The 16,781-nt window shown below is 41.2% G+C and overlaps 1 protein-coding gene across 6 annotated transcripts in view; it reads right to left on the bottom strand.

Annotated features, from left to right (window-relative positions):
• The window catches only part of BCAT1 (branched chain amino acid transaminase 1), a 111,149-nt gene that overhangs the window by 52,634 nt on the left and 41,734 nt on the right, over positions 1-16,781 (bottom strand). For 4 of the 6 annotated variants that reach the window (XM_021092209.2, XM_021092208.2, XM_084956552.1 and 1 more), the window contains exons 4-5: positions 12,365-12,475; positions 9,746-9,865 (exon numbers count right to left, since the gene is read on the bottom strand). In XM_021092209.2, the coding sequence (XP_020947868.2) occupies positions 9,746-9,865; positions 12,365-12,475 (231 nt within the window). The remainder of the gene's footprint in view (positions 1-9,745; positions 9,866-12,364; positions 12,476-16,781) is intronic. The other 2 variants (XM_084956551.1, XM_084956550.1) reach the window with 1 other exon arrangement.

Here is a 16,781-nt window from a genome sequence, read left to right as displayed (position 1 = left end):
ACAAATAAATACAGGTAAGCAGGCACGGGTGTGTGTATTTATCAATATACATCTCTGGGAGTTCCCTTCGTGGCTCAGCGGAAAAGAATCTGACTAAAATCCATGAGGATGTAGCTTCGATCCCTGGCCTCACTCACTGGGTTAAAGATCCAGTGTTGCCATGAGCTATGGGGTAGGTTGCAGATGTGGCTCGGATCCCGCGTTGCTATGGCTGTGGCATAGGCTGGCAGCTGCAGCTCCGATTAGACCCCTAACCTAGGAACATTCATATGCTGTGGGTGCAGCACTAAAAAAAACAAAACAAAAAAAATATATACATATACATATATATACACATACATATCTAGAAGGATGTAAGAAAAACTGGCAATAGGAATTCCTTGGAAGGAGGTAAACTGTAGACTCTGAATCAGAATAAGAGAAGGAAGGAAACTTCCTTTCCATTGTATACTTTTGGTACTATTTTGAACAAATTGTTCCTTCCCCTGAATCCCTCCTTTAAAATCCAAGAGATACACTGGCAAGTGTCATGTGAAAATGGCTATTTGTAAACTTGGAAGCATTATCAATGAACTTCAGACTTCGTGTTACCGTGCTTGTGTTATATAATACATATAATATAAAATATATAATATATACATCTAGAGTGATTATGTCAAATATAATTGAAAGCAGGAGAGCTGGAAGCTCAGAGAAGGAAAGGAAATAGGAAGGCGGATCTACATTAGAACAAGATGACTGACTGGCTCTGGTGTGAATTCCATTTCCACAATAAGCACTTACTGAACACACCCCTTTTTTCACAACACTGACTTCCATCTATCAGTGCATTCATTCCATGGGTCTGACATTCCCACAAGTTCCACGGTAGGAGGGAGGTGGGTTTTGCCCAGTCCTGCATCCCCAGACCAGTATAGTGACCAGGACCTAAGAGATACTACGGCATAGAGGCAAGAGCACAGGGTTTCTGATTTCACCTTTTTGGGCCTGATGGAGTTCTCTCATCTCTCAAATGATGCCAGTGGGTTGCTGTCAGTCAGTGCAGGAAAAGCATGGAGCATGGTGCCTGGCATTTAGGAGAGCTTCATGATGTCAGACCAGGCCGGGGGTTTCATCCAAGAGAACCAGGACCTCCCTGAAAGGCAGCAGGGCTTTCTTGGGATTGAAGAGTAAGATAATGGAGTTCTTGTTGAGGTTCAGTGGGTTGAGAGCCTGATACAGTCTCTGTGAGCATGTGGGTTCAATCCCTGGCCTCACTCAATGGGTCCCGTGTTGCCACAAGCTGCAGCTCTAATTCAATCCCTAGCCTGGGAACTTCCATAGGCTGCGGGTGTGGTCTTAAAAGAAAAATAAAACTTAAGTAAGATGGGCCTAGGGCATCATTCAGGGAATTATTTATTGTCTTGCTGTGTATTTTCAAACCACTCACTACAGTATCAAAAGGGGACAGGGAAATGGAATTCCAGTAAGGGAACTGGGACAAAGTGTGGTAAATGCCTACCTAATGCAGGGAACTCTGCAGGAGTTAGAAGTGAGACTGGGTATACACCTAGTGGTCTGGATAGAAATGAGAAACACAGCACTGAGGAAAACGCTGAGACACAATGAGATGTACAGGATAAAATCATTTTCATAAATTTAAATGACAGGCATCCAAGGTACTTAAAACACAAACAAACCAAAAGAATATTCATTCAATACATGAGAATGAATTCCCGCAGAGGAAGAGTAGATGAAAGTAGGGAAGGAAAAAGGAATTAAAAAAACAAAGAGGGACCACTTTCCGTCCCATGATGGTAAGTGCCAAGAACTGAAGGGTATAATTAACAAGGTGCACCAAGACCCTGAAGAATAAAAATAAAGGGAATAACAATTGTCCCTGTGATGATATTGAAATGCACAAGAACAGCCTCAAAAGGATGTCCACTGGAAGGGGTGACCTGGTAATAACAAGCTGATCATCACAGACTAGAATCAATGGAAATGAGCTATAGCACTAAAAACAGATCGCTGAGATTTGAAGAAGATGATAAAAAGGGGCTATTAATATGAAACATGTTAATAGTTATGCAAATGAAATTTTAAATTGTTTATAAACAGTGGAAAGGGATACATATATAATCTCTAATAGGACTGCAAAAGGATACATTAAATGTGTGGACAAAACCCAAGTTCACAATTACAAATTGCTGCTATAATGACTAGCTTTCAAATCTGTTTTTGTTCTTTCATTTATAGGAGCTCATTATGAAGGGAAAAGATGTATAAGCATAAATAAACAAAGGGTATAAATAAAGGAAATTCTTTTCACAGGATTTGTTATGATTAGAGGTAAAATTATATATGTAATATAAAGATTTTACAAGATAATAAAAGGAAAAGGAAGACAAGTCTATGAGATTTACATGTCCTTAAGCTCCAGGTGGAGTGAACCAGAAATCAAGGAGTGGGCCTTTGGCAGCAGGATTTTAAGAAGCAAGCTCTCGGAGTTCCCATCGTGGCTCAGCAGTAACAAACCCAACTAGTATCCATGAGGACGCAGGTTTGATCCCTGGCCTTGCTCAGTGGGTTAAGGATCCGGCATTGCCATGAGCTGTGGTGTAGGTCGCAGACCCACCTTGGATCTGGTGTGGCTGTGGCGTAGTCTGGCAGCTGTAGCTCTGATTTGACCCCTAGCCTGGGAACTTCCATATGCTCTCCATATGCTGCAGGTGTGAAAAAAGATTAAAAAAAAAAAAAAAAAAAGGGAGCGCTCATGAAAACTTCACGCTGAAAGTTTTCCAATGAAGTTGTGAATGGGGAAACTGTTTATGTGAAATGATTTAAAATGTTTTTTTGGTTTTTTTCTTTTTGTCTTTTTGCCATTTCTAGGGCCACTCCCTCGGCATGTGGAGGTTCCCAGGCTAGGGGTCTAACTGGAGCTGTAGCCACTGGCCTACCCCAGAACCACAGCAACATGGGATACGAGCCGCGTCTGCAACCCACACCACAGCTCACAGCAACACCGGATCCTTAACCCACTGAGCAAGGTCAGGGATCGAACCCGAAACCTCATGGTTCCTAGTTAGATTCGTTAACCACTGCGCCACGACAGGAACTCCTTAAAATGTTGTTCTGCAAGGTCCAAATTGTACTCTCTGCATGGGAGCCTGGTATTCACCAGAAGCAGACAGGTTCTCTACTTGAGTTCAACTCCAGAAATATATTCGGGGTGCTCCAAAGTAGAAGGGTGTGTTAGAGCCAAGGTCAGACTGTCTTGGGGTGCAGCTGGAAAAGTCAAATTCACTGGTAGCTTGCAGATGTGTGGTGGACAGCGTGGGATCTGGTCAGAGGGGCAGGCCCCAGCCAGCCAAGAGGATCGTCCCTGTCATCAGACTCGACCCTTCTAAGAACACTTATTCTCAGCCTGGTATTATTTAGCACCGTCTCACCACCCTCTCCCCAGTGGAGAGAGTGGGTAAAGGTGACACTGAGATAAATTGGAAAAGTGGAAATCCTGGAGCAATGATCAGGAGAGAATCTCAGAGTTTTGTGGTTGGGTATATTTTGCTACTGACCAAGGTCAAAGCACCTGTAAACTTATCAGAATCACCGAGGAAATAAAGGCCAGTGTATGTATGTGTTGTGTGTTTGCACCCTTGCATGCATGCACACTCATATAGCTGTACCTGCCCAGAGTTACCAAATAGGGTGAAGGTGGATAATGTAGATATTAAAACCAGCAAAATCCAGCTCCTTTAAATGTAGAGTTCTTAGGTATCCAAGACTGAACCTGTCATGTAACTTAGCTCCTTAGTTGATAAAGTGAAAACTAAGAAACTGTACACGTAACTAGATTTCTATGTTTTGTTTTTTTGTTTTTGCTTTTGGGGGGGTTTGTTTGTTTGTTGGCCAAGCTTATGGAATATGGAAGTTCCAGGCCAGAGATCAAACCTAAGCCACAGCAGTGACAGTGCCGGATCCTTAACCCACTACACCACAAGGGAACTCCTCATGTAAATCTTATTTAAATATTATGATCTCACGGTTCCCGTGATGGCTCAGTGGTTAACGAATCCAACTAAGAACCATGAGGTTGCAGGTTCGATCCCTAGCCTTGCTCAACGGGTTAAGGATCCGGCATTGTCGTGAGCTGCGGTGTGGGTCACAGATGCGGCTCAGATTGGGTGTTGCTGTGACTCTGGCATAGGCCAGCGGCTACAGCTCTGATTAGACCCCTAGTCTGGGACCCTCCATATGCCATGGGAGCAGCCCTAGAAAAGGCAAAATGACATAAATAAATAAATAAAATGATCTCATATTTTATCTAATTTCTTTTCTTTTTTTTTTTTTCTTTTGGCTTCTTAGGGCCACACCTGTGGTATATGGAAGTTCCCAGGCTAGGGGTTGAATTGGAGCTGCAGCTGCCAGCCTACACCACAGCCACAGCAATGCAGGATCTGAGCTGTGTGTGACCTATACCACAGCTCACAGCAATGCCAGATCCTTAACCCACTGAGCAAGGCCAGGGATCAAACCCGTGTCCTCATGAACATGAGTTGGATGGTTTCTGCTGCACCACAGGGGGAACTCCCAAATGTTATCTAATTTCTAACTGACAGTGAGCTGCACTTTGAAGCACTCTGGCTGTTAATTTTTCTTTCAGTTTTTAACTACCTATTTCAGAAGATATTGATTAAATTGATGCTGAAATTCTTTTTTGATATGAGAAATTGTTAGTTCCCTGGTGGTCTAGTGGTTACGTCTTAGTGCTTTCACCACAGTGACCTTGTCTGGAAAATGGGAGCCCACACTGAGAAACTACATGCCTTGGCAAACTAAAAAGAGAGAGAGAGAAATTGTTCAGTAATGTGAATGATTTTCTCCTCCAAATGTTTTACAAGAGGTTTACGTATTGAGTATTTTGTTTAATAATGTGAACTTAATAGAGAAATTCTCTATTCACTATTTAATTAGCTAATTAATTAGCTATTAATACACATTCCAAAAAAGTACTATTTATATTTATATAAATAAATATAGTAAATATAAATACTATTTTTTTTTTTTGTCTTTTTTGTTGTTGTTGTTGTTGTTGCTATTTCTTGGGCCGCTCCCGCGGCATATGGAGGTTCCCAGGCTAGGGGTTGAATCGGAGCTGTAGCCACCGGCCTACGCCAGAGCCACAGCAACGCGGGATCCGAGCCGCGTCTACAACCTACACCACAGCTAACGGCAACGCCAGATCGTTAACCCACTGAGCAAGGGCAGGGAACGAACCCGCAACCTCATGGTTCCTAGTCGGATTCGTTAACCACTGCGCCACGATGGGAACTCCTTTTTTTTTTTTTTGTCTTTTTTTTGTTGTTGTTGTTGTTGTTGCTAATAAATACTATTTATATTTATTACAATCCGAAATCTAAAAAGATTTTAATAATGGATCCAATTATTATCAAAGGCTGGAAGACATGAAGAATTGTACAAAAACATTGGAACACAGGTACTACCTATGTATAAATGTATATAATAAAAATGGATAAAGTAAATACAATGAATAATAATTTATAAATAACATTAATATATTAATAGTGATTTATTATTAATCATTCTATTATATTTGTATTTTTATATTTTATTTCATATATTATATATTTATATCATTTTATATTCACTTATATTATAAAAACCTAATTGTTAACAGTTATTAATGACTAAGATATACAGAAAATGAATAAAAATAATAATTAATGGAGAATCTATTGACTATAAAACATCTAAAGAGGCAGAGTACCTTTGCAAATATAATGAAATTCATAAGCTGGTGTCAGAGCCATTCTCTAATTATACGGCAGCTACTAAATCTTACTGAGTGTGAGAAGCAATAATTAATTTCAGATTGTTATATCACGGCTCATGAAAGTGAAAACAATGTCCTGCCCTGAGAATAATGTGTAGCTTTCAAAGATAAAAATACTTCCACCTTGGTGCTAGTTTGCAATCTCTGGAGTAAACAAAGCATTAAAGACTGTTAGATATATTTTTAATTCTTTCACAAGATCTGGGATGGTAATTCTCTTGCAAGTAGTTTATACACAAGTGAGTGCCCCATCAGAGAATAGAGACTGGGCACATGTGAGCAAGTAGGTGCTCATATCACTTAATAAATTACCCCACCATATATTTGTTCATTCGCAGAAAATGAAATACCTCTTGGATAAAAGATCCACTTAATCAGCTAATATAACCATGAAAAGAACATCAAAGAAAAATGGGGATGTTAGCCAGCAGCACACGAGTCCAAAATATCAGCCAAGTGATACAGAGATGAACTGCAATTCTTTTATGAAGGCAGAGATAGGAAAGCGCCATCAGGAGTTCCCGTAGTAGCTCAGCGGTAACGAACCCAACTAGTATCCATGAGGACGCAGGTTCGATCCCTGGCCTTGCTCAGTGGGTTAAGGATCTGGCATTGCCGTGAGCTGTGGCATAAGTCGGCAGCTGCAGCTCCAATTCAACCCCTAGCCTGGGAACTTCCATATGCCACCAGTACAGTCCTAAAAAGACCCCCCAACACCAAAAAAGAGGAAGAAAAAAAACCCAAAAAACAGCCATCAGAAAACCAAGTAACATAAAAAAGCAAGCCAAAGTCAGTCAGCCCTGATGAAAGAATCCTAATGACCTGGAACCCACTGGTACCAGTTCTCCACCCAGTATCTCACATATCAAATGTAGCCACCATGAAAAGGCAATGCCTGGTAACTGCCAGACTGGAGTACATAACATCTGTGTAGTATACATGTTTCAACCCATATGCTTCACTGAATGCTGTTTGCATCTTGCTCATTTCTGAATAACAGGTGATTTTTTTTTTTCTGCATATAACAATAATTAGAAGATTCTAGTTGACATAAATATACCAACCAGAAGTTCCTATCGTGCCTCAGTGCTTAACGCATCTGATTAGTATCCACGAGGATGCGGTTTCAATCCCTGGCCTCCCTCAGTGGGTTAAGGATCTGGTGTTGCCTTGAGCTGTGGTGTAGGTCAAAGATGCAGATCGGATCCCGCATTGCTGTGGCTGTGGTATAGGCTGGCAGCTATAACTCTGATTCAACCCCTAGCCTGAGAACTTCCATACACCAAGGGTAAGGCCCTAAAAAGACAATAAATAAATAAATATACTAACCAAATATAAATAATGTGCATCAGTTATTTCTTTCAGTTCTTTCAATTCTTACCCCACTACCTGGAAAGCTTATTTTTAAAAACTCCTGATTCTAAGGTCCAAAGCATGATCAAATGTGTAGTTGATAGAATACAGTAGGAGAACATTACTTTGGCGGGATTTTTGTCACTGAGGGTCTTAATATGGGCAGGCATTAGAATCACCATCCAAACCTACTCAACCAGGATCTCTGGGGATTAGGATAAATATGTGTATGTTATTTTACTTCATTTCATTTCATTTCATTTTGCTTTGCTTTTTAGGGCTACACCTGAGGCATATGGAAGTTCCCAGGATAGGGGTCGAATCGGAGCTGCAGCTGCCAGCCTAGGCCACAGCCACAGCAATGCAGGATCCGAGCAACATCTGTGACCTACACCACAGCTCATGGCAACACCGGATCCTTAACCCACTGAGCGAGGCCAGGGATTGAACTCACATCCTCATTGATCCTAGTCAGGTTTGTTCACTGCTGAGCCACAAAGGGAACTCCCAAATATGTGTATTTTGAACAACACCTAAGAGACTCAAACGCAAAAATCTGAGGACCACCAATACAGAGGATTATGGGGACTACAATTCAGACTATAAAATCAGATTTAAAAGCTTGTCTAACTCCAGTTATAGAATTCCAGGAGTCTAGAAAATTTATTAAGTCACAGAACTATGTATGTTAGAAAACTACAGACTAATAACCTTTCATGAGCATTGACACAAAAATGCTTAATGAAATATTTTCAAAGTGAACACAGCAAGATATAATATGAATTATTCACCACAATCAAGTAGGATTTAGCCCAAGAATACAAGGTTTTTTCAATATCCAAAAGTGAGTTAATAAAATACGCTATAGTAGAATAAAGTACAAAACCATATAATCATGTCAAGACATTTAGAAACAGCATTCAACAAAACCCGACCTCCATTTATGACAAAAACTCTCCACAAACTAGGACTAGGAGAATCAGTGGGAAAGTACCTAAGGATTACTAGTGGGTGTTGCTTTGAGACAAGTTTCAACAAAATTTAAAAATTGCTCTTTCTTCCTAAAGTTAACTAATAATAACTGAAAACTCAATAATATGAAAATGTCAGAAACTTGAGAAGATGACTTTTTAAAATTGTCCCTCCCTACAAATAAATAAATAAATAAATAAATAAAAATAAAATTGTCCCAATTCTTCAAAGCTTACTACGGAGACTAAATCATGAACTTCATTACCCAGGCTCTTAATAGTCTTTCAAAAGGCATCAAAAAGGCAGATCCTCCTTGCCTGCCTGCATGCATCTCTTATAAGCATCCTATCTCAATAAATCTATTTCTTGCCTATCAAAAAAAAAAAAAAAAAGGCATCAAAAGGATGTCAAAGGACCACGTAGGTACTTTTCCTATGGCCATGTATATAGACAGATACATAAATGCTTTCATTTGTATGACCTAGTAGAGAAACTGGTAACCATGCAGTCATCTCATACAGAGCAGAATGGCTGGGCTACAGCAGCAGCTCTGTCTCATTCTTTCCACCCCTAAAGATGCCACACCCTCCCATCTGCCACCCACATTCCATTTCCCCCCCACCCCTCATACATCCATTCTCCATAAAGGTGTATCTGCCCAGGAGAGGACGAGGACAAGGGACAGGGTCTTTGTATTTTACGTCACACACTCACCCACACAGATGGCCTTGGCCACTCCAGGCATGGCCTTCTTTTGCAAGGGCACCAACCAAAAGACTGCGACCTACCTGGAGATCTTGCCACCATGTGTTCAAACCTGCCCCTCTAGCTCTCAAGTGCCTGTGAACTTGATTTTCAACATTTTCTCTGTGGGAGGAGGGCCCTCCATTCCCAGTCATTACCAAGTAATCCCAAAACTTCGGGAAAATGAAGATAAAAAGCAGCTGATCTTTCTCCTCCAAGTTTCAAAACCTTGGAGGAGCACTGCCAAGGCAGGAGGCATTACACTGGTAAACTGAGGAGATCGTGGTTAGTGTTAATTAGGGGACAGCAAACAGCCTCACTCATTCCTTTCTCATTTCTTTTTCTTTTTTCTTTTTAGGGCCACCCCTGCAGCATATGGAAGTTCCTAGGCTTGGGCTGAACCAGAGCTGCAGCTGTGGCCTACACCACAGCCACAGCAACGCGGGATCCGAGCTGCGTCTGCAACCTACCCCACAGCTCAGGGCAATGCCAGATCCTTAACCCACAGAGCAAGGCCAGGGATCAAACCCACATCCTTATGGATACTAGTTGGATTCCTAACCTGCTGCACCACAACAGGAACTCCTCTTTTATCATATGTTGGTGTCTGTACCACAGTGGCAGAGCTGGGTAGCGAAAGGAACCCTCTGGCCTACACAGCTTAAACTATTTACTATCTGGCCCTTTAAAAGCAATGTTTATGGTCTTAATACTTAGGGGAAAGGAGCATCAATGATGCTACTGAGGGGCTACTTCAAACGACATACTAGAAATTTCACACAAGAATAAACAATGATAACTCGCCCACCAAAGTACCCCAAACAGGGAGTCAGTCTATACCTCAGTTCCAATGAACGTAGGACGAATATAGAGACTTGCAGATGTTGAATAGGGGACCCATTCTTGATCCAATTTCACAAGCTGTTGAATACACTCTAAAAGCTCTTCCTTGTCAAATGCCTGTAGGAATAAAAAACAGAATGAATAACGCAACTTTCCTCCACTGTAGCAGTAAGAAATGGCCCTCGAGCACGCTTTAGACTGTTAAAAAAGGAATAATAAAATGAAATGAGAATCTTTTTCTGTGACTTTTTCCCCACAGTTTGTGGTGGGATGATGGATTATGCACATGAGGAAGAAAAAAAGTGGTTCCCTACCTCTTACTATACCCAAGTATCAACCATAGTTGGATTATTAACTTAAATGTGACAAGACATTAAGACTTTTACAAAAAAAGAATACAGTGTCACTTTAAAGTAGAAAAGAATTCTTAAATAAGGGCCATAAAGGGAGTTCCCCTCGTGGCTCAGCAGAAATGAATCTGACTACCATCTATGAGGACGCAGGTTCAATCCCTAGGCCTTGCTCAGTGGGTTAAGGATCTGGCATTCCCATGAGCTGTGGTGTAGGTCGAAGACTCAGCTCAGATCTGGTGTTGCTGTGGCTATGGTGCAGGCCAGCGGCTACAGCTCCGATTTGACACCTAGCCTGGGAACCTCCATATGCCGCTGGTGCAGCCCCCAACAGACAAAAAAGAGCCATAAAGCACAAATCATAAGGGAGATAAAAAGATAGCTTTGAGTATTTAAAGCTTAAGAACTTCTGTCTTCAAAGCTGACAGAAGCAACAAACTGGGTGAACATATGTAACATAACCAACAAAGGATCATAACTGGAACATGTTGAGATAACCTGAAAATTAGTAGGAAAGTAAAGGGACAAATAACCCAACAGGAAATGGGCAAAAGCAAAGAGTAGTTTAATTCTAAAGTGAAAACGGTTTTCCTTTATTAGATGGGTGACAGTTTGCAAAATAAGTAGTTTCTAGTCACTTGGCAGGACAAAGAAACATACTTTCAAGAGGTGTGATAGGTTATCCAATGTAGAAATGAGTCAGAAACACACATCTGAATAGGGTTCATGATGTCAGGATTAGGCTATTTAAATACTAACTCATAATAGCAATCAGTGCTGTAATGGCACAGAAATCAAGATATGCCAATCATACAGGACACATCATCCCCCTGTTTCAACTGTGGAATCTCTGATTCTGCTGGCTAGAGGTATGATGAAATGGAAAGAAGTTGACTATGGATTTAAAAACTTGCACCCCATTTGTTGCCCTGTCCCCTTTCTCTGTGCGATTTTAGGAAAGGCGCTTAACCTCTCTGGACTCAATTTCTTCTCCGTGCAAAAGTGCTACTAAAATTCACAATGCATAACGACAATGGCTGTTATGATTAAAAAGGCAAGGAATGGAAAACAACTAACAATCTGTGGCAGAGTTGATGTCCCACAAATGTCACTTCCCTTTCCTTCTGTCCTTTTTTGAAAGGATATCCCAGTGATTTGTTGGTAATAGAAGAAGAATGCAATTAGGACCTGATCCAAAGAAATTACCTGACTTTCCCTTCTGCTCCTATGTGAGGGCCTCTGAAGGAAGGGAGTGAAGCATGGGTTACAAAAGTTAGGGAGAAGGAAGAGCCTGGCTAAAAAGGCGTCTTCTCTTGGGCTTCTTCAATGCACAGCTGAAGGTGAGGGACACAAAATATGTCAAAGGAGGAAAAGACTTCTTCTAGTTCAGAAAAGCAGCCTGGTCAAGTCTCAGGGAATGAAAGTAATCTAAGCCATCCCCTACTGAGATGTGAACTGTTAGGGTTGAAATCCGACCCTCCTTAAAATGAATTCTGCTCGTAACAATATTATAGCCAGTGTTACAGCCACTGTTATACCCAGTGGCCATAAGAAACCATTTTGATATCTTTTTAAAAAAATAAACAAATAAAACTTGGGGTAAAACATCAAAATCACTAATTAAATCACTGCATACTTGCTAATGTCTTAAGCAATTAGGCAGAACATCCCCAGATACCTGTGCGGTACACCATGTTTTCATATGGTTGTTAAATTTCATTTGTTTCAGTTGCAGGCATGAATTTCTTTTCTTCTTCTTTCTTTTTTCTTTTTTTTTTTTTCTGGCATATAGAGGTTCCCAGGCTAGAGATACGATCAGAGCTGTAGCTGCCAGCCTACACCACAGCCATAGCAACACGGGATATGAGCCTCATCTGCAACCTGCACCACAGCTCAAGGCAACGCTGGATCCTTAACCCACTGAGAGAGGCCAGGGACTGCTCCGTCACGGATACTAGTCAGGTTCATTAACCGCTGAGCCACGACGGGAACTCCCAGGCATATTTTTCTTCCTTATCCTGTTATCTCCCACATACACATTAAACCCCCACAGACACTCATAGAAACAGACTTTGGAATTGCCAAATGGTATTGGTTATTTCCTTGTATTTTTTCTTTCACTGATTAAAAACAGATCAGGAGTAACCTCAGTGCTCAAATGATTGGTACTGAATACTGATCTAAGTATTCAGAAATGATTTGCTTGGTGGGAACGTCACTGACCCACCACATCAAAAGAAACACACAAGAAACTAAGTGTACATACCGGCAGAGTTGCCCTCATAGCAGATCGGTACATTCTATCCATGTTGAGTTTTGGCCGAAACAACCGAATTTTATTATCTACTCCCCGAAAGGCCTTCAATCCTTCAAATAACTGAAGATAAGAGAAATCAATGTTAGAAGGTAACTCCATGAAAAGAACCTCTGTGTTCAAAGGACGGACTTTCCCACGGGTCCTCATCCTTCACCACGTAAAACTACTGACAGACTCTCTCAATCTTGAAAAGTCAGAGACTGGTGCTAGTAACTGGGATGAAAACATGGGGTCTTTATTAACAAAATCTGGGGGGAATTCAGAGTTACCCTTTGCTGAGCAAGAAATTGATGGGTAAATAACACAACAATGGAGGCTGGAAGAAAACATCTCCACACAAAATGGGCTGACAGTTTAGAATGTGGAAATGGGATCAGATTCCCCCATAGCACCCTTCCTCCCTCCACCCCTAAACAGCCATGTATCTTGTCATTTTATCCTGCTGACTCCAACTCCAGAAAGTGAATAATCTAGATGTGACCAGAGCTGGTTCAGCCGCCCAAATGGTAGAAACCAAGCAGGTCAAGACTATTCTATGGTAGGGCCATGTCACCTTCTCCGGCTGCTGTCACAGACAAAACACTGGGCAGGGATGGGAAAAGACTTTGAAGTTGTTGCGTACTAATAAATACAGAGGAAAATCAGTCATTTTCAAGGAACATTTTTACCACCGGTTCTCTAAGTAAATGATAGAACAAACAGGCGAAAACGAGATAAAGGTATGGAGGATTTGAACAACAGGAACAGCAAACTAACCGAATGGACACACACAACCCTGCACACACCACCTGCAGGAGGCATGTTCTTTTCACATGCTTTCCAATCTTAAGATAAGCCAGAAATCAAAACCAAAGATCCAGGTGTTGGAAAAGAAGAAACTCATTACTTAATATGACATGTAAGTCAAAGAAGAAAAATAATAGAAATTAGAAAATACTTTGAACTGAATGATAATGAAAAGCAGGGTCTTTAGATGCTTACAGCCTTAAAGCTTACAGGAGAAAAGAAATATAAATCGTGGAGCACATAACGAGGAGTTCCTGTTGGGGCTCAGTGGGTTAAGAACCCAACTAGGAACTTCTGAATACATCTTTACTCTTACAAAAATTTGTCACATCATGTAATAATCATTTGGGAAAATGTCAGTTCACTGAGTTCCACAGATCTTCCAACGGTTAACTCCTGTTAATATCACCACCAATATCTTAAAAAATAAAACATCTCTTTTCTTCAAAGAAGATATACAGATGGCCAAATAACACATGAAAAGATGCTCAACATCGGTAATTATTACAGAAATGCAAATAAAACCTACAATGAGGTATCACCTCACAAGTCAGAATGGCCATCATCAAAAAGTATACAAATGATAAATGCTGGCGAGGGTGTGGAGAAAAGGAAACCCTCCTACATTGCTGGTGGGAATGTAGGTCAGTGCAACCACGGTGGAGAGCAGTATGGAGGTTTCCTCAAAAAACTAAATATAAGAGTTCCCTGTGATGTAGTGTGTTAAGGATCTAGTGTTGTCACTACAACAGCTTGGGTTTGATCCCTGGCCTGGCAACTTCCATGTGCTGTGAGTATGGGAAAAAAACAAAAACAAAAACAAAAAATTAAATATAGAATTACCATATGATTTGGCAATTTGCCATTCTTGGGCATATACCCAGAGAAAACCATAATTTGAAAGAATATATGCCACCCAGTGTTCACTGCAGCACTACTTGCAATAGCCAAGACTTGGAAGCAACCTCAAGTCCATCAACAAATGACTGGATAAAGAAGATGTGGCACATAAATACAATGGAATACTACTCAACCATAAAAAAGAACAAAATAATGTCATTTGCAGCAACAAGGATGGATATAGAGATGATCATACTAAGTGAAGTAAGTCATACAAAGAAAGACAAACAGCATATTAGATCACTAATATGTGGAGTCTAACCAAAAAAGGATACGAAAGAACTTATTCACAAAATGGAAAAAGACTCAAACTTATGGTTACCAAAGAGTTAACAATGAGGGGCGGAATGGATTGGGAGGTTGGGATTGACATATACATACTACTATATACAAAATTGATGGGTAACAAGGATGTACAGGGAAATCTATTCAATATTCTGTGACAGCCTACATGGGGAAAGAATCTGAAAAAGAATTAATATATAGGGAGTTCCCATTGTGGTGGAGCAGAAACAAATCCAATAGTATCCATGAAGATGCAGGTTCGAGCCCTGTGGGTTAAGGATCCGGCATTGCCGTGAGTTGTAGTGTAGGTCACGGACGTGGCTCAGATCCCTCGTTGCAGTGGCTATGGTGTAGGTGGGTAGCTACAGCTCTGATTCGACCCTAACCTGGGAACTTCCATATGCCAGGGGTGTGGACCTAAAAAGCAAAAAAAAAAAAAAAGAATGGGTATATACATACGTATATTATAGCTAATTCTATTAACTATGCACCTGAAACTAACACAACATTGTATGTAAGTCAACTATACTCCAATTAATCCGTTTAAAAAATAAAAAAATAAAATAAAACCTTTTTGATAGCAGAAAGGGTCAAGCTCATGGTAGTGAACTGAATACAAGATTTCCAAAATTCCAATTTTCACTTGAGAGCTAGAATTGGCAACAAATACAGTTTGTTGTTTTGCTTGAGGTGACAGGTTCACTTCGTTCATTTTCAAAAAATCATCTGCCACATTCCCAAGTCTCAGTAACTTTACTTTGTTCTTTCAAGGACAAATGGTGCTAGATGAAAAGAGCTGCCAGTTCAACTCACAACACAAAACAGTTTCTCCTTGAAACAACCTTAGCAGTTCAGTATGACAGAAGTGCTTTATGCAAAGTTTTTGTTTTGTCACAAACACTAAAATGTTTTACGCAAGAGTCAAGATTTAATAAAATTAATCTTTATTACCACTTCATCAAGAACATTCCTGAGTAAAACCGACATTCTTTTCATACTATAACACATGGCAGTAAACAATGTAATGATGACTGACTGGCAGAGGGTTGGGTGTAAGAGTACAAATGTCAACACAGTGGGAAAAAAATAATATTTTGGTATTACTGTGAAGAGTTTTAACCTTGGCGATCTCTTGAAAGGGGAGCCCAGGGGGTCTGAGGACAATGCTTTGAGAATTGCTAACTTTTTTTTTTTTTTGCCTTTTCTGGGGCTGCTCCCGCGGCATATGGAGGTTCCCAGGCTAGGGGTCGAATCGGAGCTGGAGCTACCAGCCTATGTCAGAGCCACAGCAACATGGGATCCAAGCCTCATCTTCGACCTACACCACAGCTCATGGCAATGCCGGATCCTTAACCCACTGAGCAAGGCCAGGGATTGAACCTGAAACCTCATGGTTCCTAGTTGGATTCATTAACCACTGAGCCACGACAGGAACTTCCAAGAATTGCTAGCTTAAAGAAACATGTGAACAAGTGCACCAGCACACTATAAACAAGAATGTTCACAGAAGGAAATCACACAAATACTTGTCAACAATAGACCATTTAGGAGTGCCCCTTATGACTCAGTGGTAAGGAACCTGACCAGGAACCATGAGGATGCCAGTTTGATGCCGGCCTCACTCAGTGGTTTAAGGATCCAGCATTGCCATGAGCTATGGTGTAGGTTGCAGACTTGGCTCGGATCCTGCGTTGCTGGGGCTGTACTGTAGGCTGGCAGCTATAGCTCCAATTTGACCCCTAGCCTGGGAACTTCCATGTGCTTCTCATGAGGCCCTAAAATGCAAAAAAAAAAAAAAAAAAAAAGAAAAAAAAGACAATCTATTCACATTACAGAATGTTACTCATTCAAGAACACATGACGTGATGCCTACTGCCCTTAGACCCAGATAACCAGGACCCCTGTCCTGAGCCCCGCACTTTAGAGGGCTTCGAGCCCATCTTCCTCTAGCTGTGACCTTCTCCTTGGAACAAGTAGTTGGCTGGACCCTTTTCTAGACAGCCTCCAAATACCTGTTCCCAAGAATTCCCTGCCCGAATGGCCCTGGTCCTATTTTCAGGGCCTGAATGGGCCTCCTTAGGTTTATCCTCTTAAGAAGGATGCCCACAGCTAAGTCCAAGGGCTGGGCACAGGTCATCAGTTTGCAGAGGGTGTGGGCATCTATGTGTGTGCACAAGGCACCCTGTGGTACAGGATGGAGCCAGGACAGAAAGAGATAGAGAGGGGGGAATGATAGAATGTCTCTGTATTTGTGTCCCAGCCCTCACAGAGGTCAGTGCTGGTCCTGGCTGGATAGATCTTACATGACTTTGAGCTCAAACAAGAGCTGTGCACACGGAGTTTCTGTCGTGGTTCAGTGGCTAACAAACCCGACTAGTACCCATGTGAGGATGCG

The sequence above is a fragment of the Sus scrofa genome, chromosome 5 (genome assembly GCF_054392235.1).
Source record: "Sus scrofa isolate SSC_HxYL_T2T_F1_AM1 chromosome 5, Sscrofa_HxYL_maternal_Yorkshire_Landrace_v2.0, whole genome shotgun sequence".
Taxonomy (NCBI): Eukaryota; Metazoa; Chordata; class Mammalia; order Artiodactyla; family Suidae; genus Sus; species Sus scrofa.
This window is presented reverse-complemented; position numbering and strand designations above follow the sequence as displayed.